The sequence below is a fragment of the Somniosus microcephalus genome, chromosome 1 (genome assembly GCF_052327205.1).
Source record: "Somniosus microcephalus isolate GS21.2 chromosome 1, FLI_Smic_1.0, whole genome shotgun sequence".
In the NCBI taxonomy this organism is placed as follows: Eukaryota; Metazoa; Chordata; class Chondrichthyes; order Squaliformes; family Somniosidae; genus Somniosus; species Somniosus microcephalus.
This window is the reverse complement of record NC_140987.1, coordinates 58,611,731-58,625,718: the sequence shown is the minus strand read 5'-3', so window position 1 is coordinate 58,625,718 and position 13,988 is coordinate 58,611,731. Positions and strand designations below refer to the sequence as shown.

General features: G+C 43.1%; 1 protein-coding gene across 1 annotated transcript in view; it reads right to left on the bottom strand.

Moving 5' to 3' along the window:
* Positions 1–512: 512 nt before the first annotated feature.
* slc30a5 (solute carrier family 30 member 5) overlaps positions 513–13,988 on the bottom strand; it is a 42,183-nt gene continuing 28,707 nt past the window's right edge. Inside the window, exons 10-15 of the mRNA XM_085981875.1 lie at positions 8,049–8,257; positions 5,496–5,653; positions 4,848–4,977; positions 4,312–4,531; positions 2,061–2,287; positions 513–1,121 (exon numbers count right to left, since the gene is read on the bottom strand). Of these exons, the coding sequence (XP_085838001.1) occupies positions 930–1,121; positions 2,061–2,287; positions 4,312–4,531; positions 4,848–4,977; positions 5,496–5,653; positions 8,049–8,257 (1,136 nt within the window). The 3' untranslated portion in view covers positions 513–929. The remainder of the gene's footprint in view (positions 1,122–2,060; positions 2,288–4,311; positions 4,532–4,847; positions 4,978–5,495; positions 5,654–8,048; positions 8,258–13,988) is intronic.

The following is a 13,988-nucleotide window of genomic DNA, read 5'->3' as shown; positions in this document are numbered from 1 at the left end:
GGGGGAAAGAGAGAGGGGGGAAAAGAGAGAGGGGAAAAGAGAGAGGGGGGAAAAGAGAGAGGGGGGAAAAGAGAGAGGGGGGAAAAGAGAGAGGGGGGAAAAGAGAGAGGGGGAAAGAGGGGGGGGGAAAAGGGGGGGGGAAAGGGGGGGGGGGAAAAGGGGGGGGGGGGGAAAGGGGGGGGGGAAAGGGGGGGGGGGAAAGGGGGGGGGGAAAGGAGAGGGGGGAAAGGAGAGGGGGGAAAGGAGAGGGGGAAAGGAGAGGGGGGGGAAAGGAGAGGGGGGGGAAAGGAGAGGGGGGGGGAAAAGAGAGGGGGGAAAGAGAGCGGGAAAAGAGAGAATGCACCCATGGTTAATTAGTCTGGGGGGAGATTCTCCTCCGCTTGACTGGGTTGCAAAAGACTGAGGGCAATGACTTGGCCCCATTCGAAAGTCCGCTGCACATCTTCCCAATTCAGCGGAGACCTCTGGGATTACACATAATTACTCTTAGACTCCAAGAATTTATTTGGAACTGTATCAACAACTTCAATGTGTCATTTTATTCTGTAACTACCATGTAACAAGACTGTACAGTAACTTCACAGAATGCATATAAAAATGATTAAAAAAAAAAATGCTTTACGCAGAAATTACTGAACATGTGGAATGTACTACCCAAGGAGGTACTGGAGCAGTTTGTGTGTTTTTGAGTCTTAGTATTCGTTATTAGGGACCGACCAAATGTACTGCAGTTAAAAAAAAAAATGAAGCATCCTGTACTTTCTCATGTTCCTATTCAGTCTAGTTATTGGCACAAGATTTCTATAACAAGGTAGAAGTTATTGAACATGTCATTACATGAACAAGTTTAAATTTACGCAAGTCGGTCATGTGAAAGAAATAGCAAACTTAAATCGTCAACATAAGTGAGTGTACATTATTGTTTTACATTAATGCTTTCTCAAAAAGCATGACACGAGAAATGCAGTACATAGAATAAAGCAGCACTGTACCTGCTGTACAATTCTCTGTTCCACAACATCTGGCATGACCTGCACATGTATGGTTCCTGCTATCATACTGGCTGAGTGGCGCCAGAAATGAGGATCTCGATAAGATAGAACACCTTCAATTTTCTGGATCTGAAATCATTCATAACATTCAGAAAACAAATTTACTTATTTCTTTTAAATATATTCAGAGACTTCTGAAATGTTCAAAACCTTAATACTTTGAAGAAACTACAGAAGTTGACAACACAGAAGAAGAAAGCCATTTTCCCCATCGTACCCATTCAGACTCTTCCCTAGAACAATCCCATTGCCCTGCTCTATCCCCATAGCCCTGTATCAGCTTCAAATATTTATTGACATTTTCCTTAAAAGTTGCACTGGTCTTGACCAGTGTTTCAAGCCACTCAGTTATGAAGGCAGGTTGAGGAAACTAACTCTATTCTCAGAGAGAGATTATGGGCCTGATTATTTCAAAAAGGCAACCATTAAGGTGTATTTAGAAACACTAAGAAATGAGAAGCAGAGAATTACAAGCTAAAGACAAAAAAATTAAACTGAATAAATACCTTCTTCATATTTTTGAGTTGTCAACTTACAGAATGAACTGTCATCTCGTGTAATAAATGCTGACTCGGTCAAAGCATTCAGAAGGGAATTGGATCAATTCTCAATTCAGTAGTGTGGAGGAATGTGGGTTTAAAGTAGGGACATATTACAAAAAAAATGGGCAGTTTACGTTCGGAATCAAATCTTGGATGATTGAACAGCTTAGAGGGACTGGATATGTTTCTCGCTCCTGGTTTCATAAATCCATTTATAAAAATGTGAAACAACTGGTAAAAGTCCAATAACAAGACTGCCTACAGCTAGTGTAAAAAAAAAAAAAAATCTCTACATGCACTAGATCGCTGCTGTGTAATTTGGCAACTCTACTTCATTATTACATGAAGTCATACTGCCAGTAACTTTTAATCACCTTTTGAATGTTGCATTCAGTAAGTATGGCTTTTTATTTAAAAAAATAACATTTTCTGTAGTTGGATGCTTGGAAGTAAAACAGATTCAGACCTTATTTAGGGCACTACTGAGTTGCTTCTCATGTTCTGGTGGGGTCCGTAGCAGCAACAACTGACAAGCATCTTTCATTAGTGGGATGACACTTAGAAATATTAATACAGCAATGAAGAGAGAGCAAATAGGATCAGCAATTAGCCATCCAAATTGACGAATTAGAAGAGACGAGATGATCACTCCAACGCTGCCCAGTGTATCCGCCAGCACATGCAGAAATACTCCTGCAACAGAAAATGTATTATTACAAAGGAATGCACATGAATGGAAAAGCCCACTGAAGTCTATTTTGACAGTCTAATGTCTGGGAAATATATCCCATGATACCGTCTACCCCCCATCAACATTTTTTTTGCTACTTATTCAACTCTGTTTTCAATCGGCTGATTAGCCCCACGGCGTCCTTGGCAGACCATTACATACGTTCACCGTCTGCATAAATCATTTTCATCCTTCCTCTTCTAAGTTTATGGTTATGCTCTTTTGTTGTAGAACATGACTGTTAAACATACTGATGTTTAGATTATACAGTTAAAAAAAAGAAAGACTTGTGCCTTTCATGACCTCAGGACGTCCAAAGCACTTTCATAGCCAATGAAGCACTTTTGAAGTATAGTCACTGTTGTAATGCAGCAATTTGCAGACAGCACGGTGCCACAAACAGCAATGTGATAATGACCAGATAATCTGTTTTTAGTGATGTTGGTTGAGGGATAAATATTGGCCAGGATACCGGGGAGAACTCGCCTACTTTTCTTCAAAATAGTGCCATGGGATCTTTTACGTCCACCCGAGAGGGCAGACGAGGCCTTGAATTTACGTATCATTCAAAGGATGGCCGCTCCGACAGTGCAGCACTCCCTCAGTACTGCACTGTCAGTCTAGATTTTGTGCTCAAGTTTCTGGAGTGGGACCAGTACCCAGCACCTTCTGACTCAGACGAGAAGTGCTACCACTGAGCCACGGTTGATACCTTAAAGTTCAGTGCCATATTCTTCCAAAATAATCAGTGACATCATCGAGCAGTATTGAAATGACAGCATCCAACATTTAAAAAAGAAACTTCTCACTTCCCAATGGCTGAGTGGATTAACCAAAGAGCAGCTGAGTTTTATGGGAACTTAGGAAAGAGTCAAGTTTTGGAAGAGAAAAGGAGAGAAAAAGAAGAAAAAAATAATAATTTGCATTAGAAACATCCTCAGGACATACCAAAGCACTTCAATTCCAATCAATTACCTGTACTTATGAAGCAGTCACTGCTACGCAGGCAAAAAAAGTGAACTCCTCAGCTCAGTGGTAAATAACAGATTTACATTCTGATAATTTGTGGATTTTTTTTGAAGGGTGAAACCCCCTCTAGAAAGGATTTACTTTTTCTCTTTACCAATGGGAGAGTAGCGATGACTCCCTCCCCCATCACATCAGGCTGTTCCCCCCCCCCCCACCCCCACACCAGTAGTGGGCTCAGAATTGGGCTAATGGCCTATCCACATAACAGGATCTTCGTTACAGAAAAACCCAGAGCAGGTCCTGCTGGATGTAAAGGCAGTGGTTGAAATGGGCCATCTTATGTGCACACGAGAGAAGTTGAGCTCTTCAAAAGATCTGGGTAGATGCAGGGAGGATGTTCCCCCTGGCTGGGGAGTTTAGAGCCAGGGGTCACAGTCTCAGAATAAGGGGTCGGCCATTTAGGAGATGAGGAGAAATTTCTTCACTTAGAGGGTGGTGAATCTTTGGAGTTCTCTACCCCAGAGAGCTGTGGAGGCTCAGTCGTTGAGTATATTCAAGACAGAGATCGATAGATTTTTGGATATTAAGGGAATCAAGGGATATGGGGATAGTGTAGGAAAGTGGAGATGAGGTAGAAGATCAGCCTTGATCTTATTGAATGGCGAAGCAGATATGAAGGGTTGAATGGCCTACTCCTATTTCTTATGTTTAACATGAAATACTTGGTAATACACCCTTTTAGAAAGAAAAGGTAGAAGGAGCAGGCATGAGAGCGGGATTAGACTAGGTGGCTCGGAGAAAAACACCAGCAAATGTCCTGTTATGCTGCAACAAACTATGATTCATGGCTTAGTTTAACTCGAGTGTTCTATCACACCAAACAACTTCATAAAAAGAGTATAGCCTTCCCTTAGAAGTGCATTATAATGGCACTTAAAAAAAAACATTCATGTCTAAATTACTACTATTTTTGTGGTTATATTCAGCAGTAACTTCTTCAATTGCACTAACATTTTACCTCTCATATTAGCATTCATTCCTCCTCCTGAAGATCCATGTGAGTGACCATGGTTGTGGCTGTGACCATGTCCTCCATGACCATGGTCGCTGTGCGAATGTCCATGTCCGTGGCCATGCTCATGTGAAGGACAGTTACTTCGAGAACTGCCATGGGAATGGGCGTGGCTAAAGGCACAGATTCCAATCAGGTTCACTATCAGACCCCCAATGGAGACTGGCTGTACAAGATGAAGAAAGATGCAACGGAATAAATTCAGATTATTGCGATATTGGAATTAATTCCTGCTTGAATCTACAATGAAACATCAACTTCTGGAATAAATATGCTTTACACTGAAACTGATTATATTTCTATACAATATTCACTGTACAGTATTAAATAGCAATCTTGAAATCAAGAATTAAATACCACTTCTACTAAACTGGTAAAGTAAAATTACAAAATTATTCATGCTCTTTCCAAGCTGGTTTTTCACCAAAACACTGCTAATACATACACACACATACACCCAAGAACTGTTAAGAAGCACCCACCGTTAACATTTCTGTGTCTATGTCTGGAGGATCAAAAACTCTTGCCACAGACTCAATAAAAACAAAAAATGCTATAACCATTAGGAAAAGTCCGTTAATAAAGCCAGACAGAATTTCAAGGCGGCCGTATCTGTAGAGGGGAAGGAAAAAGAAGTGATTTATCAAACAAATTAAATTTTAACTATCAAGATCAACAAGTATTGTAATTACAATACCAGAATCAAATACAGTATTCTACAAAGTAGCTGCTTCACAAGGTCGTACCTCATATCAATCTATTTTGAAATAGCAATTTGCAACCAGTTTTTCAAAAATGTGCTTAGCAGGGGCAGCATGTTAATTAATGCTGCAACATGCTTTGCCAAAACACTATTTCACTACACTATCACTAAGTAGATAACTGGTCATTCATCTCATTACTGTTTGTGGGAATTTGCCACCGCATTTACCTACATAACAACAGTAACTGCACTTCAAAGTGCTCATTGTACATGAAGTGTTTTGAGATCGGAGAGGTGAACTAGGCACCATATAAATGCGAATTTGTTCATTACCCGTTTTTTTTTAATTTTGAAAACAGTACCACTCTTTTCAACACTTGTGCACATTAGCGTGAAGGGGAATTAAATCAACATTCGGAAAACTAACCCGTAAGAGTAAATTCGAGTTGCCTTCCATCTGGTCATTAGGGCTGCAAAGAGGCCCAAGACTAGAGCTGAGCAGTCAAATAGCATGTGGAAACCATCAGAGATAAGGCCAAGGCTGTTTGTCCACACACCATAGAACAATTCCACAAATGTAAAGGCCTAAAACAAAAAGAAAACGGCCTCTCAATGGAATGTTTTAGATCCAGCTTGACATTGGAAGAAAATTGCTCATTCTATGCATCATAATTTTTATTTCCTTACAAATAACCGAGCTATGACTTTAAATATGAAAAATATATCAAGGATGCATGAAGTAATTGGGTAAAAATGTCACAAAATACGTCGAGGAAGAATCAAGGTACAATTAATCCAGTGCCCTCCCAAATGACTTTCCATCCTTCATCAACGTCTGCTACCCATGTCCAATGCCACACCAAGCCCCACTCGTCCATCATCCCTGTGCTTGCTGATCTACAGTAGCCCCCAGTTCCCCAACACCTCAAATTTAAAATTCCCATCCTTATGTTTAATTCCCTTCATGACCCCTTCCTATCTCTGCAACCTTCTCCAACTGTACACCCCCCCACCTCCCAAATTCTCTATTTCTCTGATTCTGGTCCCTTCCCTCCCTTTGTTCCACCATTGATGGTCGTTCCTGCGGCAGCATAGGCCCCATGTTCTGGAAATCCCTCCATAAACCCCTTTGCCTTTCCACCACCCTCTCCTCGCTCAAAACTCTTACTTAAACCCACATCTTTGACCAAGCTAATGCTCACCCCTCCTAACCTCTCAGCGTTCATTTTTCATTTGGTTTTTGTGAAGTGCCATGGGATGTTTTTCTAAGGTGTGGAGATGCCGGTATTGGACTGGGGTGGACAAATGTAAGAAGTCACACAACACCAGGTTATAGTCCAACAGTTTTATTTGAAATCACAAGCTTTCGGAGCGCTATTCCTTCGTCAGGTGAAGTGGAGAGATGCATAAAGACACAGCTTATATAGTCAGAGAATAATGCCAGATGATTACAGGTAATCTTTCTAACTGCCATTTATCACACCTCGGCAGAGAGATAATCACAGCAAGCAAAGGTGTGAATGGTGTCCAAACAGGTGTCAGGAAAACATTACATCAAAGAACAATGAGGTGGGGGTCACAAGGGGTCAAATGTTGCATGGGGTCTGTATGACGGCCTCAACCGGGATCTTGGGTTCATGTCACGCTACATGTAACCCCACCTGACGTAGGGTCATCCAGACTCGAGTCGTCGTTGGCTTGTTCTCTCTACACAGATGCGGCCGGACCTGCTGTGATTTCCAGCAAAAAAAAGTTTTTGTGTCTGTTTTTTGTTCTTCATACAGACCCCAGCATCTGCAACATTTGACCTTGTGACCCCACCGCATTGTTCTTTGATGTAATGTTTTCCTGACAGACCTGTTTGGACACCATTCACACCTTTGATTGCTGTGATTATCTCTCTGCCGAGGTGTGATAAATGGCAGTTAGAAAGATTACCTGTAATCATCTGGTATTATTCTCTGACTATATAAGCTGTGTCTTTATGCATCTCTCCACTTCACCTGACGAAGGAGCAGTGCTCCGAAAGCTTGTGATTTCAAATAAAACTGTTGGACTATAACCTGGTGTTGTGTGGCTTCTTACATGTTTTTCTAAGTTAAAGGTGTTCTGTAAATTCAAGTTTTGTTGTTGCTGCAGTGTTTGTTCACTCTTCCCAATAAATCATAAGATCTCAAAGGGTTATCTGAGTCAGACAATGCCTGAAGATCAGCTGAAGCAGCCTTTTTAAAATAATTGTTGAGGAGCCTAGGTAGAGAACTAATCCCATAGTGCAACATAGTTGAAGAGAAGTTAAGACAAGTAAACTTGCATTTTTAAATTTGTTCTTGGGATGTGGGCGATGCTGGCAAGGCAGCATTTATTGCCTATTCCTAGTTGCCCTGAAGGCATTAAGAATCAAGTACAAATTTCCAGATATACTGAATATAATTTCACAACTTGACATGATGGAATTTTAACTTGCGTGAGTCACTAGTCCGGTACCATATCCACCACACAACCATACTCCCAATAAGTGGCACCAAGCTTGGGTGTCAAAAGCTTGAAAGCTTTAAAAGGAGGAAGAAAAGAGTGAAAACTGCAAGCTCTTCTTCATACAAGGAGTGATCAACACATGGAATATATTTGTGGCAAAAATCTGGAATTATTAATGAACCAATTAGATGGTGCAATGGGGGGACTTTAGGGTCTTTTGATGGATGAACTAAGATGGGCCGAATAAGTATCCGGTGATGGGGCTATGAACAAATGAGGATCAATATAATATGCGCAATGAATGCCAATGTTATATCACAGTAATAAAGTTTAAAAGAACTAAGTCAATTTCCAAGCCAAAGTTCTGTCACCCAAGCAAGATTCTGGCCCATGCATTAGTATCTTAGTCAAAATTACTTAAAGACATCTCCTTGCTCATAAAATAAAAAGAAATGTTCTGTTATTTCAAGTGTGGAAAAGAAAACCACAGACATCAAATACTCACTAGGTTAAGGCAGAGAAAGTAGAAGATCTGTCTAGAGTCATACTCTTCCAGGATTTGTTTCAAAGATTCTTTGATAAACCTGGGCAGTGACTGGGAAGTATGCTGCAAGGCATCACCCATGAAGTTATACAGTGGGGTGCCTTCAGGTGAGTAACCAACTAGAGTCCCCTTCTGGCCTTTCTTGGAAGGTGCAGATAAGATGCTGGCAGCTGGGGAGAGAAAGACACAAGTGAGTTAAGCAAAATCCTTTCGTATGCAACCTTTATGAAGGTTTGCATATTTGTCCCTTTCTTTCCCCCTATTTCTCTAAAACTTGATTTTTCCTATTTCTGTGATCAACAGTGAATATCCATAAAGGTGACGTATAAAACAAGAAGTCTCAAAGATCTTCAAATACAATGGCCTAGATATTCCGGATATGTGCTGATATCGTCATTTCCGATCTGTCAAGAATGCTCTCGACAGATCAGATGCCTGCCCTGGAGAAGGGCCGCTGCGGGCGGATAGTTCCGCTTTCTGGAGACCCTCCGCCTGCAGAAAACCCTTAAAATTCTCATGCTTGGTAAAAGCCTGCTTTTACCAGGATGAGTTGAAAAAAAGTAAAAAAAAAACTTTCCAGTCATTTATCATTTAAAAATACTTTAAAAAAGATAAGTTTATTCTTAGCCCCATAAAAAACTTATTTTTTTCAAAAAATGTAATTTGTTTAAAATATTTAATTTATTGTAATTTCAACTAATTTTAAAAAGGTGATGGTTTTTAAAAAAAAAAATGTATTTAAAGTTATACTATGTTTTTTCATTGATCTCCATTCATATACTTGACAGTTATATCTGTCAAGTGTATGAAGGGAGATTCAGTTCTGCTATTGGCTCCCCATGGCCCACGTGATCCCAGGGACGCTTGCGAACCGCATGCGCCTCTGGGATACGTGGGCCCTGTACACTTGGAGTTGAAGAGGCCCAGGATCGGAACTATACGCATCTCGGGAGCCCTCAGGTAAGTGCGTAGATTTTTTCCAGATCGGAGGCCTTCGCACGCGGGAAGCCTCCGATTGGAAAGTACGGCCCAATGAATTACTTACATGTCTAGCAAGATCCCATAAACAATAATGAGATAAATGACCAGCTAATCTATTTTTGGTGATGACGCTTGGGGGAGGAATATTGGCCAGGAATTCTGCATCCGAGCACAGCTAAACCTGATTTTGGTTGCTGATGCATACACGGTGCAAAAAAACCCCAGAAACTATTTGCCAGATAGTGAAATTTTGTTTCACTACAAAATTTTTCCCCTAAAGAAAAACCTTTCCTATGCAGTTACACAAATGATTGTAGTCAGAGGTAAAATAAACAGATCATAGCAGTTAACTTACTATGAAAATAATGGCTTTTGTGCAAATATTTCTCAAAAGTAAAAGGAAAGGGAGGTGGGGTAGCATTACTGGTTAAAGAAGGGATTAACACAATGGTAATGAAGGATATTAGCTCTGATGATGTGGAATCTGTATGGGTAGAATTGAGAAATACTAAGGGGAAGAAAACATTAGTGGGAGTGGTATATAGACCTCCAAACAGTAAGGCGGAGGTTGGGGATGGCATGAAAAGGGAAATTAAAGAAGCGTGCAATAAGGGCACAGCAGTCATCATGGGTGACTTTAATCTACATATAGATTGGGCTAACCAAATTAGTAACAATACTGTGGAGGAGGAATTCCTGGAGTGTTTACGGGATGGTTTCCTGGACCAATATGTCGAGGAACCAACCAGGGATCAGGCCATCTTAGACTGGGTATTATGTAACGAGAAAGGATTAATTAGCAATCTTGTTGTACGAGGCCCCTTGGGTCGGAGCGATCATAATATGATCGAATTCTTCATTAAGATGGAGAATGAAGTAGTTGACTCAGAAACTAGGGTCCTCAATTTAAATAAAGGAAACTACGATGGTCTGAGGAGCGAGTTGGGTAGGATTGATTGGGGAATGGCACACAAAGGGTTGACGGTGGATAGGCAATGGCAAACATTCAAAGACCGAATGGATGAACTACAGAAGTTGTTCATCCCAGTTTGGCATAAAAATAAAACAAAAAAGGTGACTCAACCGTGGCTAACAAGGGAAATTAGGGATAGCATAAGATCCAAGTGTTGTGTATGTACCTTTAAGGGAATAACTGGTCTCAGACTGTAGTACCGGCAGTGACCACCACTGTATAAAAGGCCCTAGCAGGCTTCTGTAGTTTTCAGTTTCCAGGTTGTCTCCATTCAGTAAAGACTTGTTATAATCAACTCCTGCAGTCCGTGTCTCAATTATACACGGACATAATACTGGCGACGAGTAAGAAACGAACTTACCTGCAACTCGGCAGCACCCCAGACGACGTTATTGAAGGTCGAAGCCAGAAGAAAAAAAATAATCCAAAGAAACTCGAGAAACGGGCGTCGACCGTGGGCAACCGCCCTCCAAATCATCGAATTGAAAAGTGCAGGAGAGACTGTCGAGAGCCAGGCTTGGTTCTCCAATCTGTGGTTTCCCAGCTAATCGGGCTGGTGGCAGGTAGTGCACTGATCCTTCCTGGGCTGCGGCGGGCTAGAGCTCGATCGGGTGGCTCTGCAACGGGGCTGGGCAGCGAGTCGGGAAGCAAAGGGAGAGAGGGTGGAGCACACAGGGCGCGGCCGGTGCTTCGAAGCCGGGCAGCGTTCGGACCTAAGAGGGAGGGAAGTGTCCCAGAGGGTCCGCTCCACGACGGGAACGGTTCTTCAATTAACGGAGCAAATATTGAAGCGCGATAGAAAAATAAATACTGCGGAGAGCGGCGTTGGCAGCAGCGATCGGGGAGGCGCGGAGACCATAGGGCGTCGCCATTACAGGATAGTAAAATAAACATAATCGCCAGCAACAGCGTTGACAGCAGCGGCAGGGAAGCGCGGGAGGCGCCATCTTAACTCGGCGGGGAAGGAAAAGCGCGGGAGGCGCCATTTTGATCCATCGGGGACTAAGGCAAAGCGCGGGAGGTGCCATCTTAGATTTTCAAGATGCCAAAGACTGGCGATATCACTGCCTTCGATAATGCAATAGAAGACTGGACCACGTATGTGGAAAGAGTCGAGGTATATTGCGAGGCAAACGAAATAGCCGATGAGAAAAAGGCATCGGTATTGCTAAATTTAATGGGCGCAAGAACGTACGGCCTATTGCGGGACCTGATTACGCCAGCCAAACCGAAGGCGAAGAGTTTTAACGAAATTGTTGCTATCCTACAGGAACACCTAAATCCTACACCGCTGCTGATAGCAGAAAGATTTAAATTCCACAGGAGAAATCAGCATAAAAATGAGAGCAATGCTGATTACCTTACGGAACTACGCAAGCTATCAAAGCACTGCCAGTTCGGAGCAGGACTGGCAGATACCTTACGGGACAAATTTGTCTGTGGACTCCTGAGTGAAGGAACCCAGAAGAGGTTACTCTCAGAGAAAGAGCTGACGCTAGATAAGGCTTTCAGCGTGGCAGTATCGTACGAAGCAGCAGCAAGGGGAGCTGCGGAAATACAACAAAAGCCACAGGAATACGGCACCCACGAAATGACACGGGGATTTGCAAAATGTTATCGCTGCGGCAGAACAAACCATGACCAGAAGGACTGCTGGTCCAAGGACAAAATATGCAGGCAATGTGGAAAGATGGGACACATTGCACGAGTTTGCAGGTCTGGGAAGAAGACCAACGACAACAAAAAGGCTACTAAGGAACCGTACAAGAAAGTACAAAAGATGACGGACAGTAGTTCCGAAGACCAGATGAGCGATAGTGAATCCGGAAACAAGAGACTAAGCTGTCTCAAACTTCACAACGTAATCGCAAAAGAGGATCACCGAACCATTTGGGTCACCCTCACGATAGCAGGGTCCCAAGTCAAAATGGAATTGGATACAGGATCAGCTCTAACCGTCATGAATCGACGAGACTACGAGCGGCTATTCTCACACATACCCTTGAGAGAGACATCCATTGTCTTGATGACTTATACGGGGCAAAAAGTATACCCCAGAGGAAAAATAAGGGTGCCTGTCGAATACAACGGCAAGAAGATACGGAAATTGTATCTCTACATTCTGCAAGATGGTGGACCACCGTTATTGGGACGTAAATGGATCAGAAAGATAAGTTTAGACTGGCACTCCATTCAGGTACTGACGGTGGCTGGTAAAATGGATGGCGACGTCACTCCTGGACGATTGTCAACAATCTTAGCTGACGCCAAAGAGGTATTTCAACAAGAACTGGGCACTCTTAAAGGCGTAACCGCCTCGATAAAAATAGAGGAGAATGCAATTCCCAAGTTTTTCAAAGCAAGACCGGTACCATATGCAATTCGCCCAGCCGTCGAGGCAGAGCTGGAGAATCTGGAGAATGCAGGCGTGTTATCTAAGGTAGACTGGAGCGAGTGGGCGACACCCATCGTTCCCGTCATGAAGAAAACGTTAAACAATAAGTCTGAGGAGCCAAGGAAGGTTCGCATCTGTGGGGACTTCAAGGTGACGGTGAACCCAGTCCTTCACACAGTACAATATCCTCTTCCAAGGATAGAAGATATCTTCGCCTCACTATCTGGAGGGAAGTGTTTTACAAAAATTGACCTAGCACAAGCATATTTGCAGATGGAGGTTGAAGAATCCTCTAGGAAGTATCTCACGATAAACACTCAAAGGTCTTTACCAGTATAATCGACTGGTATTCGGAGTAGCATCAGCTCCGGCGATATGGCAGAGAGCGATGGAACAAGTCCTGCAAGGGATTCCGGGGACTCAGTGTTACTTGGACGACATCCTAGTGACAGGTGAAGATGACAGTGAACACCTTGCCAACCTAGAGCAGGTGCTCACTAGACTAAGAGAACATGGGCTACGAGCCAATCGCCCCAAGTGCGAGTTTTTTAAGAAACAGATATCGTATTGTGGCCACGTGATTGATGAAGAGGGGTTGCATAAGTCCCCTGACAAAATTGAAGCGGTAGTTAAGGCTCCAGCGCCTGAAAATGTGTTGCAACTGAGGTCATTCCTCGGATTGGTGAATTACTACCATAAGTTTTTGCCGAATTTGTCCACAATTCTGCATCCACTGAACGCCCTACTACGAACGGGAGTAGCATGGAAATGGAGCGATGAATGTAAGCGGGCCTTTCAGAGGAGTAAGGACCTAATCACTTCAAGAGAAGTATTGGCTCACTACAACCCATCACTACCGATAAGACTGGCGTGTGATGCGTCTCCCTACGGCATTGGGGCGGTACTGTCACATAAATTCCTTGATGGTTCAGAGAGGCCGATAGCTTTTGCATCACGCTCGTTAACTTCAGCCGAGCGTAACTACGCCCAGATTGACAGAGAGGCCCTCAGCTTGGTGTGGGGGGTGAAGAAGTTCAATCACTACCTGCACGGGCAGAAATTTACTCTACTGACTGATCATCAACCTCTCGTCTCCATTTTCAACCCTCAGAAGGGCGTACCGATAATGACGGCACAACGGCTACAGAGGTGGTCCCTTTTCCTAGGGGCACACCAATATGACATCGAGTACAAAGGAACTAAACAGCATGGGAATGCTGATGGATTGTCGCGCCTACCGTTGCCGACGGTGGAAGAAGAACTGGCAGTGGATCCAGTGGAGTTATTCCACTCGACTATAGTCGAATGTCTCCCTGTGACGAATGCAAACATAGAAAAGGAAACACGAAATGACCCGACACTCTCCTGGGTCTATGATTTAACGGTGAAGGGATGGCCAGCACATGGCGAACCACTGCTGCCAGCATTCTCGCCGAGAAGAGAACAGCTGTCAGTGTGCAGAGGAACCTTGATGTGTGGATTCAGAGTAGTAATTCCACCCAAATTGAAGGATAGAGTGCTCAATGAGCTTCATGAGGGTCATCTGGGAGGG